This window comes from Peromyscus californicus, unplaced genomic scaffold (assembly GCF_007827085.1).
Source record: "Peromyscus californicus insignis strain IS unplaced genomic scaffold, ASM782708v3 Scaffold_6__1_contigs__length_162567912, whole genome shotgun sequence".
In the NCBI taxonomy this organism is placed as follows: domain Eukaryota; kingdom Metazoa; phylum Chordata; class Mammalia; order Rodentia; family Cricetidae; genus Peromyscus; species Peromyscus californicus.
The window spans coordinates 121,557,874-121,578,657 of record NW_026294584.1 but is presented as its reverse complement, the minus strand read 5'-3'; the positions used below and the strand labels follow the sequence as shown (position 1 = coordinate 121,578,657).

The following is a 20,784-nucleotide window of genomic DNA, read 5'->3' as shown; positions in this document are numbered from 1 at the left end:
GTCAAAGTACAAACTTGTATGGACTAAGGTGGAATAGACCTAGGAATCAAATTCACCTCTGTCGAGCTCTCAGTCCCAACTAATAGATCACAGAATTCTAGAGCCAGAGAGGCTGCTGTACCAAGATATGAGTCATTTAATTGAGCTTCCAAGGCAGCTAGGGGAAGCTAGCCTATCATCACCTAGAGATTCCCTGTCCTCTATTGTCACCATCCATCTTGCCCAGTGTACACTTCCTACAGAGTTTCCATGACATTCCTTATTGTAAGGTCAACTGGCTGAGATGTCAAAAATCATGGGAACCAAAGCCATCTGAACCATATGATTAAGTTCTCTAAATACGCTGTGTTGGTAAGATCTGCAGAGCACCCAGAAATGAGGCAGATGGGCCGGTGGGCTTTTCCATAGGACAGGCTATGCAACTCCCTCTCTCAAAAGCACATCTCCGTACAAGCAAGAGAGTACCCTGAGGAGAGAGATGGCTCAGCGCTTAAGAGCACTGACTGATATTCCAGAGGATGTGGGTTCAATTCCCAGGCCATCCGGTGTCCAATCATGTCAGGATAAAAATAAAGAAAAGAAAAAAAAAAAAAAAGGAAAGAGAGAGTACCCAACAATTTTAATTTTAAATTATATTTATTTATTATGTGTATTGAGGTGGGGAGTAGGGGTGTGTGTCACAGACAAGCCTGTGTCACAGCCCACATTTGGAAGTCAGAGGACAATTTGAAGGAATCAGTTATCTTTTTTTTTTTTCTGTTTTGATAACGATATTTCTTTTATATATATAATTTTTATTAAAAAAAGAGAAATTTTCTTTCCTTTTACATACCAACCCCTGTCCCCCCTCCCTCCTCTTCTCCCACTCCTCCCCACTTACCCCTATCCCACCCCTATCCCCTCCTCATAGAAAGAAGGGCCTCCCTTGGGTAGTCAACACAGGCTGTTATACCATGTTGGGGCCAGACCTAGCCCCTCCTGCATGAAGGCTGAGTAAGGCATTGCATCATAGATCTCCTGGGCAAACTGAGATGGGGGAATAGAGGGGAGGGGATGGGAGAAGAAGGGAGGTGGGAACATAGGGGAGAGATGGGGAGGGAGAGCAATGAAAGAGATATCTTGACAGAGTGTACCATTAAGGGGATGGGGAGAAATCTGCAGCTAGGGAAAACCCCAGGAACTCACAAGATTTTCCCCAGCTAAGACTCATAGCAATGGTGGAGAGGGTTCTTGAACTAGCCTTCCCCTGCACTCAGATTAGTGTCTACCCTAATTGTCATCATAGAACCTACATCCAGTGACTGAAGGAGGCAGATGCAGAGATCTACAGCCTAGCACTTGGCCAAGATCCTGGAGTTCAGTTGAAGAGAGGGAGGAAGGATTGTAAGAGCAAGGGCGGTCAGAATCATGATGGGAAAAACCACAGAGACAGCTGACCCACACTAATGGGAGCTCATGGACTCTGGACTGACAGCTGGGGAGCCTGCATGGGACCAAACTAGGCCCTCTGAATGTGGGTGACAGTTGCGTGGCTTGATGTGTTTGTGGGTCCCCTGGCAATGGGACCAGGACTTATCCTGGATATACAAACTGGCATTTTTAGACCCCATTCCCAGCAATTTCTTAAGAAACATCTGTGACTTCAAGATGAATAACATGTAAGAAATGCTCCTTAAGTCAGACAAATGATTCACATTACTTAGAACTTTCTTTTGTTTCCTTTTATCCCCTCCCCACTAAAGTCCCAGTCTCAGGATCAAGCCCAGAGTCTTGCCCATGAGATTAAGAAAGGAAAGCTCTGAGGTCATGTGTTCTAGGACACCTGAAAACGTCTCAGCTTTAGAGTATTGAAATATTGATCTGCTGTTCTGCCTTCAGCCAGACAAGAGAAGGTCCTTGCTTGGATCCATCTTTTTATAATGATTAGTTCTCTCTCTCTCTCTCTCTCTCTCTCTCTCTCTCTCTCTCTCTCTCTCTCTCTCTCGCGCGCGCGCAGCGCGCGCGCTCTCTCTCTCGCTCTCGCTCTCATTCTCGCTCTGCTCTCGCTCTCGCTCTCATTGATCAAACAACTGGTGAGATACCTCAGGAAGTAAAGGTGCTTGCTTCCAAGCCTGATGACCTGGGTCCATCCCTGAGAATCACATAGTTAAAGGAGAGTGAGAACCAACTCCTACGAGTTGTCCCATGATCTGCACACAGGTACCTTGGTATCTACAGCCTTCCATCATAAAAGAAATAAATGTTGAAAGGAAGAAGAAACAAAATTTAAATAACTGAACTGCTGGTAATTGGCAAGTCATTTTTACTCAACAGTATGTGAATAAGCTCTCTTGCACTGGATTGACCTGTCAACATATTTTCTTTGAGGTGAAGCTCACGATGCTTGTGGCCTTGAGCATGAGTTCTACTCTTCACATGGTGATATAGAAGGGGAGCCTGGAGAGGCCCGGTTAACTCCTTCCAAGCACTACCCATGACTTGGTTTTCTACACGGTAGTTTCCATGTAATGAGAACTTTATTTTTTAGTTGGATGAAGTAAAATCAGTTGCCTCCTTGATTTTTGCTCATTCACTGAGACTCTACACTTATCTAAGTTAAGAGGTAAGGTGAATAAACCAGTGGTATAACTGAAAAGATTTTTGTAATCATGGTTAGAAGACAACGGTACTCTTATCAGGACTCGGCGTATCAGGCCAGTGGGTATTGTATAATTTGAGCCACAAATTATTGAGTGTGTGACCATGATAATATTTACAACATTTCTTGTTCTTTTCATAGGACTAAAAGTTTTGCTGTGTGTCTTTGTAACATAGTTATGAACAAAAAGACAGTGTGGTTAATGACTTTCAATGACTTTTCTAAAAGGAGAAAACAAACAACAAACAGTATCATACTATGCAGACCTGACTGGCCTGGAACTTACTGTATAGACCAGGCTGGCCTCTGACTTGTGATTATCTTCCTGCCTCTGCCTCTGCCTTAGCAGAGCAGTCAATCTCAGCTAAAGAGGAGGCTTGTAAATGTATGTCTAACACAAAATAGGCTTTTACTCCAGTGAAGCAGGTCCAGCAACAAAGGTGTTGGTGTTGGGGGCTAGTGGTGGTGGTTCTTGATGTCAAAGAAACATCTAGAATACATTAACTAAACAAATACATTATCTCTACATACATGGAGTAAAGAGACACCTAAAATACCCCAAGTAAAGCCCCAGCACACATAGCACACCCTCAGTTTTACAGATGGAGAGGTATGGACTTGGAACTCTACATTACATTTAGGGATGGAATCATTAGCCAATCATGGGCTTTGTTTCCCGTTTCCCGGATAGCTGTGTGTCCTCAGGTGACTGCCTTTTTCTACTTCAGTTTTTTTCCATTTGCACAGTGGCTTCTGGAAGCAAATTAAAGGTGTACATTGTGTCTAGTCACTTTTTTAAAAGTACATATAAAATATGTGTAGAGAATAAGTTCTTAGTTAATCCTTGTGACTGATAACTTTCATATTTTTATACTTTAACTTTCAAACTATTAACAGTAAAAATACACTGCTTTAGTAAAATTAGTCTTGTTTAAAGGATATATAATGAAGTGATGGTGCCCTAGGTAGAAAAGTGCTACCAGAAAAAAAGCATGTCTGTGGGGGGAGGAATTTGTAGAATTCTGTGTTTTAACTTGATTTGAGGTGAGACTACCAAGCCCCCAAATGTCCAGCTTCACTGAAAGCCAAGTCTGGAACCCAGGTCTCCAGACTAAGCAAGGATAGACGCAGGAGGCAGAAGCATGTAGCCTTACATTTATAATTGTACACAGAGCTCATGTATACTAAGGGTATGAAGAAGGAACAGGGGCTATAAAAATTGGAAACAATGTATCTCCAAGGATTCAGGTTTGGGTCTTGGAAGGTCAGAGACTGAAATGGAGAAGCTGGTGAAAGAAGTCATTTTTGGTTGTTTTTAGTCAAGGAGTGTCTATAACTCACCATCCTTCTATCTTGGCCATTAAAATTCTGAGATTATAGTCATGCAGCATCATGCCTGGCTGAGAATAGTTTTGATGAAATGAAGAACATAAATTTGGTTGTGGCTATTCTTAGGTTTGCAAAAAATTCAAGTGAGTTTGGGCTATGGGGATTTTATAATGTAAACCTAGAGCTACATGTCAGGGCAGGGGCAGGAAAAGAAAAGCATTTGTGGGTTTCATGGAATTAAAACGTGTAGGTTGGAAAAACAAATTTTTCAGTGCTCAAATAACAGACTGAGATGAGAACTAGTCAAGGGATGCACTGAAAGGGGTCCAGCTGTGATTTTGGAAGGAGAAGGAAGTGCCACAGAAGAATGGGACCATCTCAGGAAAGAGCCGTGGCTTCCCTTAACTCAGCTGTGGACAGCTTGAAATTCAAAACGGAGATGGCAATGGGAAGATATGATAGAAGCATATAATGTATATATATGAAAATGTTATAATGAGTCCTGTGGTTTTGAGCAATTAATGTATGCTAAGAAGATTTTTTAAAGGACGGGCTGGGGATGTGCCTCACTTGGTAGAGTGCTTGCTTAGCATGCACGAAGCAATGGATTTGATCCCTAGCATGACATAAACTAGGTGTGGTAGAGTACTAAGGAACTGGAGGCAGGAAGATCAGAAGGTCAAGTTCATCCTCCACTACATAATGAGTTTGAGGCCAGTCTAGGGGTAGAGGGGATCCTGCCACAAAAATTATCTTAAAGGAAAAGAAGAAATTTAGGGGAGAGATCGGAAGACATCAAGTTAGGACAGGAAACAAGGGATCTTTTGGTTTTTTTCTAGGAAGACATTACCAGTGACTTCAAAAGTAGTTCCTGAGGTCTGACAGTGCAACAGACTGAATCTTTATTTAAGATACTAGCCTGGGCAGTGAGAGAAGAAAGTAATTGATGGTAGCTGTGGAAGATGGCTGAACAGGGTCACAGCTTAGTCAAGATAAAGGACTCTATGAATATTTGAAAGCAGAAAGGAAGAGATGAAGGAAGAAATGAAAGCTTTGGAAAGGTAGAGAAGAAACCTGACCAAGGACGCTGGGAGGGTAACGGGGAAGAGTGGGGAGAAGCAAGAACTAGCATTAATTCCAGACAGCTCTCTCCTGTGATACTTGAACAGTGTGTGGGCTTTGAACGGCTTGAGGTTTTTTTTTTTTTTTTTTTGAAAGCCTTAGGATAGTCACAAGTGCTCAAACTCTCCATTTATATGCATTTATTGTCTTATAGAAGAAATTAAAGCAAGGTTTGGGACCTTTTTATCCCGGGTGTAGCATTGTTTGAATGTCACCACAGTGCTTACATAGTACAGCTATCAACAAATCATGGTCTGAGTCATTATTTGCCTTCTGTAGATTTCCCTTGCTGGACTCCAAGCTGCAGGATGGGAGGTATCAAATGCACTCTCTTAACCACTGTGCCGCAGTAACTTGTGTACCTGACAAGAGCCTGGCAGACACTTGTTAAATGTATGAGTAAATGAATGAATGAATGAATAAATGAATGAGCTCTTTCCCTAGGGAAGAGAACTGACTATAACTCAGGATTTGCTTTTTTTTCCCCCTGAAAGTGAGTAAGGCAAATTAGCAAGAACACTACTCCTCCCAACACCATTTAGAGGGACCTTTGATTTCTCAGGCGTGAATTCCTAAAATCAAACAGACAACACCCCACTCCTGCTCAGTCTGATGTAATCTTTAAAGCCCACAGAAGAATTCTCTGAATATAGAATAGGAACAAATTAGAGGACAGGATGATCTGTAGAAAACTTCCTGGACTGATAATGACAACTTTCTACTTTCTGAGCTGTGGAATGGGCATCAGGGTCAGAGATACTTTGAGGATAATTACAGTCATAAAGTGCTCATCGTTGGCGCTAACTCCTGCATTGCTAACTATGAATATTTTCTCATACTTCCTCCAGAAGTTTCTTTTCCAAGTAGGTAAAAATAATGTTTCCCTGTTGTAACAATTTATCAACCACACCCTGTACTGTAATGAGGTTATTGAGTAGCCTTATTCTTTTTTAACTTTTCCACCTAAGACCCTACTATTCATCTGAAGCTCTAAGTGCCATTATCTAAGTGATACAGGGTGGTGGTGGGCTCTAAAACATTGGTTGATTGGCTGAATTAATCCTGCTTAAGTTAATAATAATTAAAAGGCCTCGCTGCCATGGTTTCATTTCCCCTTCCTAACAACCCTGGGAGATGGGTATTAGCTCCTTCAGCAGAAGTGACATCTACGGCTCAGTGTTTAGTTACTTGTCCTTGCTTAGCACCTTCAACCCAAACCCAATCCTTCTGCTGCCCTCCTTATCATTTTGATTATTATCCCTGGTTCTGACTTCGCTTTCTCTCTCTCTCTCCTTCTCACCAGGAAAGGAGAAGAAACCCTTGGCAGAGTGGCATCTTATTGTGTTGCCAGCCACCGCCTGCTTCGTCTTGTTAATCTTCTCACTTATCTGCAGAGTGTAGGTATTCTTTAACATTCAAGGGCAGACTTTGCAGTGTGCTGGGCATCCTTACCCATGCTTATTATCAAGTGGAATTTACAGCATGCTGGTCAGGCTGAAATAAAACACGGCGTACAGAAGCTAGACAGGACACAGAACAGTCCTCAGCCACCACACACTCCTCTAATTTGTTGACAATATTTTCATTTCTGGAGAGGTTTTTGACACTGTGTTCTTTTCCTTCACAGTTTCCCCTTCCACACTGGCTTGTCTTTTGACATCTCCTATAAAAAGGCAGCAGGCCACCCAAGTCTGAAGTCACCACACTACCTTCACATATAGGTCAGGGGTTGACATCCTCCTGGCTTTCAGGCTTCTGGTCCAGAGTGGCTGTCCTTAGGTTAAATGCAGTTTCTCCAAAGGCTACACAGATCTCAAGTCTCACCTTGCAGCCCACAAATGGCTGCATGCACCCACCCCCAATTGCTAAGGCAAAGTTCTGTTTTAGCCTAACAACTTAGAAAATAACTTCCGAATTAATAAGTAATAACTCATTAACATGTTATATTTGGATGCCTGTGGGTGACAGGCAGCAGTCCAAAGGAAAAGGAAAGAAGAGAGGGAGCCGTGAATTTGGCATAGTTGAAAGAGGAAAGCTAGAATGAGCAGTGAATGAGAAGCCAAGCAAAGGATGCTGCCGACTCATCTTCAGAAGTCAGGCCTGGCAATGAGCCTGATGTGAAACCGTTAGGACTTCCTCTTCCCTGGAGATCTCAGAAGCCACATCCCAGCCTGGCAGCATTCCAAGGTTTTCAATGATGATAAGATGTTTAGAAATCTTAATGAACAGAGAATCCAAATTTACAACATGGTTACACGTGGAACCAACTTGGTCAATGTTTGAGTAGAAATCTAGGCAAGAGGACTGTTTACACTCACCCAATTCCTCCCCGGTTTTCAGGTGTCACATATGGATCAAGTTATTTCCACCAATTCCAGCCCCTAAGAGTAACATCAAAGATCTCCTTGTGGTGACTGACTATGAGGTAATGTTTAAGGACACAAAGAGGTGATATTCTAAGTGCCCTGGGATGAGTATCAAGCTCTCTCTCTGTATATATATATATATATATATATATATATGCAACACTCAATACCTATATGTATCTCTCTCTGTGTCTCTGTCTCTGTCTCTCTCTCTCTCTGTGTGTAGTTAGATATAGATGTTATTATTGTCTCTACATTTAGGGAAAGTCTTAGTCAATGACAAGGGCTCTTGCCAGTTCAACTTGAATTTCAGTTTCACAGTCACCATTTTTTAACTGATCTCTGGCAATTCCTCCAACAACATGAAATCTTAAGTTCCTTTTTAGTACATAACAGGCATAGATGAGATCCTGACAAAACAATATTGTCACGATTACTATAGCTTTGTTGTAAAACTTGACATGATGTAGGCTCCCAAAGTGGTTTTTCCTCCAGAAATTTTGATTAAGTCTTGAATTATTGCATACATTTTAGAGCCCACCTGACATTTTCTCTAAGGGGGAAAAGGAGTGGTGGGAAGGGATGGGGACAGACAGACATCTGGATATTTTTTTCCTTTTTAGATGAATTATCACTATGTAGCTCTGGCTTGGCTAAAATTCACTATGTAGACCAAGCTGGCCTTAAACTCATGGATCCACTTGACTGCCTCCTGAATGCTGGGATTAAAGGCAAGAAGCTGGAAGTCTGTGGTAAATTTGAGCTTCTGTGGTTAATCTGGGGGAAAAGCAACATCTTAATCCTCTTATCAGCATCTCCATATATTGAGGTCTTCTTTAGTTTCTTTCAGCAACATTGCAATATTTTCTGTGTACAGTTATTGCACTTTGTCGACTTTATCTTTCAGCCGAGTGGCTATTGAAATAAAGGGCACCAAACTCTTCCTATAAAGACATAATAAGCATTTAAGGTAGGATTATTTGTTATAAAGAGTGTATCCACATAAAATGTACTAATGAATAAGCATGGCTGTGTTATAATAAAACTTTGCTTACAAAAAGAGATAACAAGCCAGATTGGGCTTCATTCACTGGCTTCTGACTTAGATCAAGGAATTTTCTTAACAAATTTAGAAGTTTCTTCAATAGATGTGGATGAAGCATCTCATGGCTAGTTAGAGGAAAAGGCAGGCTGATGAAAAATTCCTCAAAATGGTTCATTTAAGTAAATCCCAAAATTTCTTTAGAGTCCCTTGCAGTTTGAGTTTGGAATGACTTATAGGCAGTAGGCTACTAAACTACTGAAGTAAATAACTGAGGCTGGCCAGAGAGTCATGCTACCCTGTCTTTGTTCCTTGTTTTCTTCCATGCTGGCTTATCTAGAGTTCTTTGGAAAGGAGCAGGTCCTGTGTGGATCTACTGCTGTGCATCTGAGTGGGCACTGTTCATTCCTCTTTGTTGTAGCAGAGGAAAGAACATTAAAGTTAAATATGACACATTAGTCACTTGTCCAGTTCTCTTAATGAAGCACCTGAAGGCTGGTATCTAATTTCCCTATAGAGTCCGGAAAGATTCTGTTAATATTCTGGGGCTGGTGAATGGGACTGGCTTAAGAGCTTCCTTTCTGAACTTCTTGTTTGTTATTAATTAAAATCAAGTCATGTGTGTAGAATAATGACTTGAGGGTAGACAAGTTGCTTTTGGATTAATGTCCACATTGCCTAGCTTCTCAGGATAACTTACTCTATGCACCCATTGCAGAGTTTTACATGAAAGACTGTGGAAAAGAGAGAGGGAGGTCAGAGACGGGCACAGAGAATTGGGGACTGAAAACGTACTATATGGTGTTTCCAGTATTATGGTCTAAAGTTTGAAGATACCTAAGATACCATGTGAGCAAGTAGAGAGCTGGCCACAACAGCTGGACTACATGCAGCAGTGTATTCTAGCCTCTCCACCAAAAGGCAACAGTCACCATTCCACTCATGGGGACCCTGAGACGAGAAAAAGAAGGCCCGTGAGTGCTATTGGCACTATGGTCCCTGGGAAGCACCTGCCTATTGGAAAATAAATCTCTGCATTGAGAGCTGATCCTTCATGGTGAGGGTTAGGAAGGGTTTGTGCCCAGACCCACTGTGTTTGTCAAAAACTGTGCTAGTCAAGCCCTGATGTAAAATGGCACAATGTTTGCTTAGACTCTACACATTCTGCCCCACACCATAAATCCTCTTAAAATTACTTCAAATAATCACATTGCAAATGCTGCGTGGGTGGCTATTACACTGCATAGTCTGAATAATAGCAAGAGCACTTGTTTGAACACACAGATACAAAACAGTGGATTTAGGGGTCACTGTGACTTGCACCTCCATACTCGGTAGGAATGCTCAAGGTCATGGGGCTTGGGAGCCAGGGGTCATCCTGGAGTTGTTGCTAAGCAAGTTTTTGTTTCTTCAGACTTCAGCTTAGAGATTATTTTACAACATTCAATAGACAGTGAACACTTTGTTTTCGTTTATCTTCTCTTTTCTTTTCTTTTTTTTTTTTTTTAGATTTAACTCTGAGTTTTCAAACTTATTGAAGATGAGTTTCTAGTTGACTTTTTTTCCAGTGGTAACCAGAGAGGATGCTTCCCTACATTATGCCCACTATCCATAATGTAAAGTATGTAATTCAGGAACCATGTCTGCTGTGTTTCTCAGATTATGCCCAATATATAGCATGATAGCTAGAGTGGAGTGGGTGTTAAAAATGTGCTGGATGAGGACATGAGGGAAAAATAAGATGATATTTTTTTATTTTAATTTTTATTTTATGTACATTGGTGCTTTGCCTGCATGTATGTCTGTGTGAGGGTGTCAAATCATCTGGAACTGGAGTTACAGATAGTTGTGAGCTGCCATGTGGGTGCTGGGAATTGAACCCGGGTCCTCTGGAAGAGCAGTCAGTGCTCTTAACCTCTGAGCCATCTCTCCAGCCCCTAAGATGATATTTTTAACATAATTTCTAATTGTTATTAGCTTTATGTGTTATCTAAAGTTAGAGTAAAAATAAATGCTCCACTTTACTAGAATTTTATTTTTTGAGACAGGGTCTCATATAGTGCAGGGTGGCCTCAGACTGGATATATAGCTGAGTATTACCTTGAAATTTTGATCCTCTTGCCTCCATCTCCTAAGTGCTGAGATTATAGACATGAACCTCCACATTGGGTTTAATCCAAGTTAGCGCTTTGTACATGCTAGGCAACACTCTACCAACTGAACTTCATCTCTAGCCTCAAATTATATGATTGTAATTGGTGAGTGGAATATGATCACATCTAACTGGGATGTATCTTCTGAGGAGAATACCTGCCTAACATGTACAAGGCTTGGGTTCAATCCCCAGAACAACATCATGACCCCCAAAATACAAAATATACTTAAAATATTATATGATGCTATAAAGAAAAAATTCATACACCTATGCAAGAGCTAGGGGATATATCTCATTGGCAGAACATCAATAATAATAATAATAATAGCAATATATTTTATAAAGATAAAGCTGTGTGTCCCTGTTACTTCATCATGAGTATAAAGGACACTTTATGTATTAAAAAGTAGAGGGGCTGAGGAGAAGCAGTAGGGTATATTTGGGAGATAAGTCTATGGATATTTTTTTCTCCTTTCCATTTAAGTTTTCTTATTTGCTAAACAGACTATTGTTATTTAAGAGTTACTTCAAACCAATTTAAAACAAACAGATGAAAAACATCAAAGAGATGGGATGTTCTCTAAAAGACATGTAAGGAAGTATTTTGTTTTGCAGAAAGCCACTTGGAATGAAACCAAAATTGAAGCTGTAAGTTGTGTGGAAGAGGCTGGATTTGAAGTCATGGAAAATTCCATGTTTTGATGGTGTTCTGAAAAGAATTCATACAGGACTCCATAATAAAAGCAAGGACTAATATTTCTTGGCAAGAAGAAATTTCGAATGAATACACAATGCTCAATTTGGTTACCAGGCAACATATCCAGACATATATGAGTCTCCAGTGTCCCATCTCTTAACTTGTACAAGCCTCATCAAAACCTCTTTGCTCACAGTAGGACAATGGATTCAACAGAGCAGGGGACCTTGTTTCCCCACCCACAGTATATAAAGTATCACCTGACCTGGTTATACAGGCCAGCATTTGCAATTTGCATGGCTCACCTTGAACATTTTACACAGGAGACAGTTTTTCAAGCTAATGTCATGTGTTTACTTTGGTTTGAGCTGCCAACAGTAGCACTTTCAGCTACAGTGACAAGAAGAGTGGAGCCCATCCAGAGTGAGCCCAAATTCAAGACTGTCCTTTCCGCAGCAAGTGAGAGCCATAACTTCATGGTGCTTTTTCTTATTGAGTTCTAGAATACTTTTTTTTTTCAAGAACTGTGCCTGTGTGTTGGGGTGTGGGATGATGTAAAGTGGAGGTAGAAATGAAGACTATGTCCAGTTCTGTATGTCTGTCCCAGTAAGCATCTAAGGCAAACTACCTGAAAACATGCACTAAGACATCATGCCTGGGGCTGAGGAGATGGCTCAGTCAGACAGACCAGTGCTCGGTGAAGAAGCATAAGGACCGGAGACTGGTCAACCAGCACCAAGGAAACAGAAACAAAACAGTGCAAGCAGCACGAGCCTGCGATCCTAATACTGGGAAAGACAAGAGGCTCCAAGGGAACTGTTGGCCAGTCAGTTTAGCAAATGGGTGGTTTCTAGGTTCAGTAAGAGATACTGTCTCAAAAATGTAAGGTGGAAAGTGACTGGGGAGAACCCCTGGCACTTACCTCTGGCCTACATACACATGTACACATGTGAAACCACACACATGCACACACACTAAAAACATCATCATCTATTAAGAGAGAAGACAGGGGTTGTTTCCTATAAGCCATCCATCTCAGTACACATTACAATGGTATAGAAATGTATTCTCTCAATATCTTCTTATATGAAGCTGTATCTATAGGCCATTGTGATGGGCAATGGGCTGAAAGCAGAAGCAAGCACAACTATGTTCTGGGAGGAGGAATAATTAGTAGTAGAAGGGACCCTAATGGTGTTGGCTTTATATAGCCCCAAGGCAAGGAGCTTGAGACAATGAAAGGAGGTGATGGCACTTAAAATCCACACCATGACCTACTTTTTAATACTTTGTAGAGCTGGTTTAGTCAGTTTTGATACTCTGGGTGAGGTATATAAGGGGTACCAAATACCTCTTACATGGCTTTTCTGATTTAGCATATAACCATCCACCATTCTGTGCTCAGAATGAGAGGTAAAAGAGTCATGGACCTCTGCCAATATTGGACCTTCTCCAAAGGGTCAGAGCACCATCCCAGATTCTCTGCACTGTCTCTCTGGTCTTCACAAGTCTGTACTGTGTCACAGTCAGATATATTACTGCCTCCATGTTAAAGATACAACAAATGGGCATGAGAAATGTCAATAGCAGGAAAAGGCTTGGTAATGAGCTGAATCTCAGACTCAGCACATCTTAGTAACACAGAGGAGAATATCACATAAAAGCTGAAGTTGGGAGGCTAGAGAGATGGCTCAGTGGCTAAGAGCACTTGGCTGCTCTTCCAGAGGTCTGTGTTCAATTCCCAGCAACCAATGGTAGCTCACAACCATCTGTAATGGGAACAGATTCCTTCTTCTGGTGTTCATGAAGACAGAGCACCCATATACATAAAATACATGAATAAACAAACAAACAAACAAATAAATAAATAAATAAATAAATAAATAAATAAATAAATAAATAAATAGAAAAGCTGAAGTTGGCTCTAGGGATAAGATCAGGAAGTTGAGGCCCATGGGAGTGTTTCTATAATGGGAAAAATGTATATTTGATCAGCTAACTGACCAAGAATCTAAGAAAAATGGTACTAAAGAAACTCTATAATGGGCACTAGTCTGGGGTGGTGTCAAGAATTTGCATGGTCAATAATTCTCAAGTAAGTCTTCAGCTGCTGGTCTGCATACCACCCTTTGATAAATTCTTATGAGCGTCACAACTTGAAAGCTGCCCAATTAAAGAATAACGATGGAAACAACCAAGTCCAAGAATTCTCTGTCTCTTGTCTTGCACAGGAAACCTAGAAACACCATTTTGGAAACCTACCTCTACCTAGGAGGCTGGACCAGAAGAAGGAGCTGAGGTGCTGGCCTCATACAAGGCCAGTTGTTCGTTATGTGTGTGTGTAGTTCTCATTTCAGAGAGGCCTCCCTAGACCTAGCAGCCAGCAATCCTCTGGGTTTTACAGATCTCCTGCCCCCCACCCCTGTGCTGGTGTTAACATCTAATATTGGTGCATGTATAAGAAGCAACACAAAGTAGCTCATGTGGCCTTGTCAGCGTGTTGTGGACTTACTCTCCCTGATTCTTGGATTGTGAAAATCATTCTTTGGGAATCCATATCCAACATTATCTCTTCTATGAAGGCTTCAAAAACAGTTGGTAGGTCATGGCTCTGGAGTCTCATTGTGAGCCTTATGTACTGGAAGATGTACCCAAGAGTTTAGCTGCCTCCCTGCTTGACCATATGCCCCAGAAGAACTAACATTGTGCATGTGAGATGCATCTTTTTATTTGCAGGGTCTAGAACAGTACCTAATCCTCCAGAGTTACAGTGGTTCCCAAGGCTGGAGAGATGACCTAGAGGTTAAGAGCACTGGCTGCTCTTTCAGAGGGTCTGGGTTTGATTCCCAACACTCACATGGTAGCTCAAAACCATCTATAACTCCTGTCCCAGAAGATCTGATGGCTTCTGTGGACACTAGCATGCAAGTGGTACCCAGACATATATTGCAAAAACACTCATAACATTAAAAACATTACATATGGTTAGTGAACCAGCTAATGTTCTCTCAGCCTTGGCATAACATTGCATATATCTAAAATTGAATTGTATTCAGCAGAGATTATCAAGATCTACAATGCCATAGAAAGAAAGACAGGTATCTAATAGAAATGCAATTGGGAGTAGCCAGAAGATACCTTGTGGTTGATGGAAGTTGAGGTCACAATACTGATTCCAACCAGTGCAGGACAGAGACCCACCTTTCTTCTAGATCTTTCATAGCCACAGCATATGGACAAACAGCGGTTCTCCAAGATACCCTTTATAATGAAGAGTTTATTCCAACCCTTCTCTTTGGTATTTGGAATTCACAGTGAGTGATGTCAGGAGAGTTTGAGGAGACTGGGGAATGACGAATATGTCTGCAACAGCCGAAACACCTGAGCCTCATTGATATGCCTTAGGCCTCAAACTATTTATGCCTGCTGGGGAAGAAGTCACTTGGGCAAAGAACATCCTGATTAAAAATCCCAACGTTTCTGAGGTGAGACTTGTATGTGTCAGGACCATCTGTTGGTAGCATTCATAAACTGTAGGTGCTAATTTGTTAAAGAAAAAGCAGACTGCTTGTGAGAAGAGAGAACCAAAACCAACCTTTGGTGGCCTGGGAAAAGATTATGAGCTTGATTGAAACAGGACATAGTGTCACCCTAAGGATCTTTGTAACAAAAGCTATGGAGCTGCTTCTGCTTTTATGTCCCATACATGGGGTTCCAGGACACAAACTTTTTCAAAACACTTCCTTTAGAATTTCATATTGAGTTACAATTTCTTTCTTACTTTTAATTTCTTTCTTTCTTGTAGCATTACTCTGTTTGGGGAGTAGATGTGAACATGAATATGGTTCAAGATGGGAACCCTTTAACATAAATGACATTGATTTAGTTAAGTCTACACAATCAAGGGAGATATATTTTTAATCCCTCCCCTTAAATATTCCTCCTTCTCTGTATCAACTACTGTTCTTACCATCCTTCTCCTCATTTGCAGGAGCCTCTGAGCTGAATTTCTTACCTCTAGCATTTCCTTTCTCTTAAAGGGATATCTTCCTGTATCATCTGTCTAGAAACCTAAAGGATGCTTCACTTACCCAAACCTCATCCTATCAAGAAGTCCACTGTGACCTGGCATCTCTGTGGTGCTCCAGCAAAACTGTGCAAAATCTAACCTCTATTCTGGTCTGTAAGCATCAAGCTGTCTTTCCCTTCCTCTCATGACTGCTTAAGTTTTCTCCAGTGGAAAAAAGTCTTCTGATTCCTTTTTCCTTCTTGTCAACCTTGGATCTTCTAAGATTTAGCCCTTTGCCACATCAAAGTCTTCAATTTCTTGTCTGATTGATATGTCCCTGTATGCTTGCCAGATAACTTCTACGTAATTCTTACACCATTCAACTGTTTGTTTCTTATTTATTGTGTAAACACCCTGAGGTCAAGAACAGTTAGTTCCTTATGTTCCGTTATTTACACAGGTCCTCAGTAGGAACTGAGTGGTTGCTGAGCTGAGCAAGACTAAAGAGACAGAGCATTCAACAGTTATTTAGAATTCTAATTCAAACTCATGTATTAAAAGTTGTGTGATTATACCAGAAATGAAGTATACCATCAACTAATGTGGTAAGAATTCACTGTTGACATCACTCACTTGATCTGCAGCCAGCCAGCTGCTGACACCATGCATGTGTGCACACAGAGTACCCAAGCTCTGGCTGGCACTCAGAGAAGGGCCTGTGCGCTGGGCACTTGCCCCAGCTTTTATAGCCCTTTGGTAATTAGCATATGGATCAGGAACACAAAGTAGCCCAGGTGTGTGAAGTTGAATTTCTAATGTGCTTTTATTTTTCAACTTCAAAGTGTATTATTAAGTTCGTCTCTTTTTTCAAATTAAAAGCAGAGGTTGGTCCCTACCAGGTGATAAAAATGCAACAATACACAAAGCTGGGAGGAGGAGGAGGAAGAAGAGGAGGAGGAGGAGGAGAAAGAGGAGAGAGAGAAGGAAACAACAAAGCAGTGGTATAGCTTACAGGCAACCAACTTGTCCACATGCCGGGTCTGAGGACTCTGTGATCTGGGTTGCAGCTTCACTTTCCGGCACCACACAAGGTGTCCATGGGAAAGGCTGTGTCCTCGTCTTTACTTGCAGGAAATGGACCATCGGGCTCGGTTTCACAGGAGGGCTAATATTTTACTTGTACAGAGCTTAATGAACCCCAAATATGTTCCTCAGGGGTGCTGTTCTTCTCGAGTTTGTTTGGAACACAACCAATTTGAGAAAATGTTTAATCTAGTAAAAACTATTTTATTTGGAGTTGTGCCGATGAAAAACTTGGTTGTTCCCCTGAACTTAACTGTGCCACTTACTGGTTTTGCATGAAAACACAGGTGCAGGACTTTTGTTCCTATTTTATATGTGCTGTGGGATGGTCTATATGTCAAATGTGTTGCTGATTGGTCAATGAATAAATCGCTGATTGGCAGTGGCCAGGCAGGAAGTATAGGCGGGACTAACAGAGAGGAGAACTGAGAGAACAGGAAGCTGGGTGAGACACTGCCAGCCGCCATCAGGATAAGGAAGATGTAAAGTACCGGTAAGCCACAAGCCACGTGGCAAGGTATAGATTAATAGAAATGGATTAATTTAAGCTGTAAGAACAGTTAGCAAGAAGCCTGCCATGGCCATACAGTTTGTAACCAATATAAGTCTCTGTGTTTACTTGGTCGGGTTTGAGTGGATGTGGGACTGGCTGGTGTCAGAGATTTGTCCTGACTGTGGGCCAGTCAGGAAATCTCAAGCTACATATATGTCCACATTTTAATGCCTTATTTCAAATACATACATTCTCTGGTCTTCTCCACTAAACTATGAGAAGTCTTAGTCTTTTTATATCCATTTCTTCAGTGCCAGCACAACACCTAGCTCTTATCTGTTGACTGCTCAATACTAAGAACAGTTGTACCCAATAAAACTGATAGCTACTTGTTTTCAGATAGTTTGTCCTAAACATTAATAAATCCCCCCCCCCAACTGGCTGTACGCCTTATGTTCTTGGCACGGAGGCCATTTATATAACTCTTTAAAATATTTCTGGAATTTTCTGCACTCCCTTCTCACCTCCTTGCCATATAATTTTGCTTTGGAAAGATCCCTTTGTCTTTCTTTTGGTGGCAGCTGTAAGTGGAAACTTATCCACTAGGTCTGGCTCTCATGATGCAGGGCACTTACACATGCATGCATGCATACATGTAAGCAAGCACTCCAGCACTATCCAAGGAAAGAGAAGACATAGGTCACTGAAACAGTGCTCCAATTAGCAAGCCTCATGCTTCCAGCAGAAAGCCATCAATTTCAGACATTGGAAAGTCCCAGGAAATTTGAGATAAAAATTAGTGACTTCATAGGCATCATTGCATCTTCTTCCCTGCAAGACTTAGCACATACAGAGGAGGATCAATCAAATTTGTGTTTCAAATAAATATTGCATGCAACATACTTATGCTCAAAGAACGTTATTCATTTGCTTTCTCTGAATTTTTCTGAAGTCCATGTTTGACTGGGCCTCTTCTATTCCACCTGGTACTCTGAACTTGCAGTACTGCTGTGACAGCTTAAGGGGGAAGGGCTAGTGTTACAAATGCAAGTGAAAAACACAAATTGCAATAGGAGAAAGAGAAGCAGCCCTGCTTGGCCTCTTTGGGGTGAAAGAAAATCACCACACAAAATCCACCTGGGCTCTCTCTGTAGGAATTGTATATTTGAGAGGTCATCCCAGCCCTGGTCAATTTCAAGACCAAAACATAACCTCTTAAACGTACCTCTTTCTTATTAGCATGAAGAGCATTTTAAGAACCATAAAAATTAAGTATCAGCTGAGTGTGGTGGCACATGCCTTTAATCCCAACACCCGGGAGGCAGAGGCAGGTGGATATCTGTGAGTTCAAGGCCAGCCTATTCTACATAGTGAGTACCAGAACAGCCAGGGCTATGTAAAGAGACCTGGTCTCAAAACAAGAACAACAAAGGATTAAATATCCTACTAAATTTTTCACTAAAACCCTAAGGCATATTTATATTAACACACAATTTGTGTTATTCCTAACAAGTGGAAGGAATGTATAAAGAAGGTCCAGTTGACAGAGATGGGGTGTCATGTTTAACCATATCCATATTAAATACCTCGGCCTTATAGTTTCTAGACTTCCAGATCTATCATGTGATTGACCTTTTTTTTTTAAAGCTTTTGTCTGTGTGACCAGTTTTATTATAGCTCTGTTAATCTCCGTCTGACCATAACCATGAGGATAAAGAACAGAGGCCAATTTTGTTTGAACTGTGCACTCTGCTGAGTATTGCACATTTACACTTGAATTGTGGAATTTAGACATTTAATCTGCATGGCCCATTTAGCACAAGGGTCAAAGGGGTTTGCTCACACACCGGGCAGCCTGCCTTGTGCAGAGTGATCATAGTGTGACAGAAGGCTTGGAAATCATATGAAATAGCAACAGATAATGCCCCTCCATAGACAAATGAAATGATTCAAATACTAGCTGCAGAGGGATGACCGTCAGAAACAGGTATTGATTATGTGCCCTGGGGGGAAAAAAAGGACAGTTCAGTACAATGTGGGGGAAACAACTGAAAGTATTTTGTAGAAAACCAGGCATCTGAATGAGGAACCTACAGCTTTCTATTTTATTTTATATAAACATTGATATTGATATTTAGTGTTAGTTTATATTCTATTTATTGTAGTAAGATGATTAAATGTTACAGATTTTGTTATGTCCTTGGACAAATGCAATAGCTAATATACAAAAAAAATCGCTAATGTTTGGGGAGTTGTACATCTAGAACATTCTATAACTTATCCAAAGTAAGAAGGAGCATTTGTCAGAATGTACCTCAAACTGTTAGAATCCACAGACATATCATTAGCCTTTGGCTTAGGCTGCCTTTGTGAGGCCCTAGAGACTGGTATTTTGTGGTGGAATAATATTTGTATGCCCCCAATTTGACTAGAAATATTTAATTTTAAGAGTCTGTATTTCAAGTCACTATGGTTGACCACATTCTCAGTGAGAACCCAACACTAATTTTAAAAACAGGAAAATTACAGTCAAGCCTTCAAGGTTGATGTGAAATGGAGGGTGGGGAGGATGACAATCCAGTATAATAAAAAATAAATAAATAAAATAAAAATAAAAGTAAAACCTGCAAGGCAATATTACATAAAGCCTATGACATTTAGGAGTTAATTGTGGGCTGCTTGTATGGGCAATGTTCCTTGAACATGTTGGTAGCAAGGCAGGGAAGGTTTGAAAAAACGTTAACCAGGATTTTAACAGTTTACTAGATATAAAAAATAGCCACAAGCATTCTGTTTCAAGATAAAAGTTAATGGCAGCTCCCATGTTATAGGCTGGAAGAATTCAGTGCTTACCTGAGAATCAAAGTTTATTGCCTACTCTTCCAGCCACACGGAAAGGTCCTGGAAGGTCCTGCTTTGTATAGAAGGCTTGTTATCTCAGTGAAAGCTAGCTGCCCTGATGTGATCTAATTACCTGTCAGGATAGAACATCCCCCCTTTCTTTTTCCTTCAGTGAAATTACATGTGAGTGACATACAGAAGAATATGAAAAGATTAAAGAAAACAAATTTTCTTACTGTTCCTTCCTTGGGAATAGCTCTCAAGAGTGGTACACCCCATCTGGTTGTATAGGCTGGGGCTTAGTGCTTGGGAAGTTCTCTTGATTGGCTATACATAGAAAGTCTGTTGTTTAGAACCTCCCAAGACCTATTCTCTCATCTTCTAGAAGCATCATTCTGCTCTTGGGTTAATACACTGTCCCTGTGAGTGAAGGCTTGGTGTGAGCAGGTTGATCAGCTTGTGTGATCCACACTGATCAGACACTTCCTGAAGAAGTGAGGAGCACACTGAGCAGAATGACATCAAACCCGGAAACACAATTGATTTATCCTTCAAACCATACACCAAAAAGACCTGGCAAGGTTTCTGTACTCCTGAGAGTAGCTGGCTGCTGGAACTCTTCAAGGCTTGTATCTCTGGTACTTCCTGGGCTCCTGTGATGACCCTGTGAGGTGTTAATTAGTTTCTTTCTGTTTGGTCCAGTTAGGAGAGTTGTTTTTGTTCCTTTCAAACAATGGCCCCTACCCACAATAACCACAGAGGCCAACAAATTGGACAAGCTTTGGTGAAGGTGGCGCTTGCCAAACTCTTCAGTCCAGTTGACCTCAGCTAACTCAGGGCATCACTATCAGATGATAAAGCTGAGAGATGAAAAAAGTTCATCAAAGTATAACACTAGGAGCCACTGGTACTTTCCAGAGCATCCCCAAAGTAGTCCTTCCTGCTTGGTTTGCTATATAGCACACAGGCGGACAACTGAGGCAAAATGCTACTTCAAAGACCCCTTAAA

At 41.1% G+C, this 20,784-nt stretch overlaps 1 protein-coding gene across 1 annotated transcript in view; it reads left to right on the top strand.

The window, feature by feature from the left end:
• Positions 1 to 12,434, top strand: part of Il5ra (interleukin 5 receptor subunit alpha) — a 29,846-nt gene extending 17,412 nt beyond the window's left edge. Inside the window, exons 8-10 of the mRNA XM_052721429.1 lie at positions 6,398 to 6,486; positions 7,430 to 7,514; positions 11,268 to 12,434. Coding sequence (XP_052577389.1) covers positions 6,398 to 6,486; positions 7,430 to 7,514; positions 11,268 to 11,354 — 261 coding nt within the window. The 3' untranslated portion in view covers positions 11,355 to 12,434. The remainder of the gene's footprint in view (positions 1 to 6,397; positions 6,487 to 7,429; positions 7,515 to 11,267) is intronic.
• The last annotated feature ends 8,350 nt before the right edge of the window (positions 12,435 to 20,784 follow it).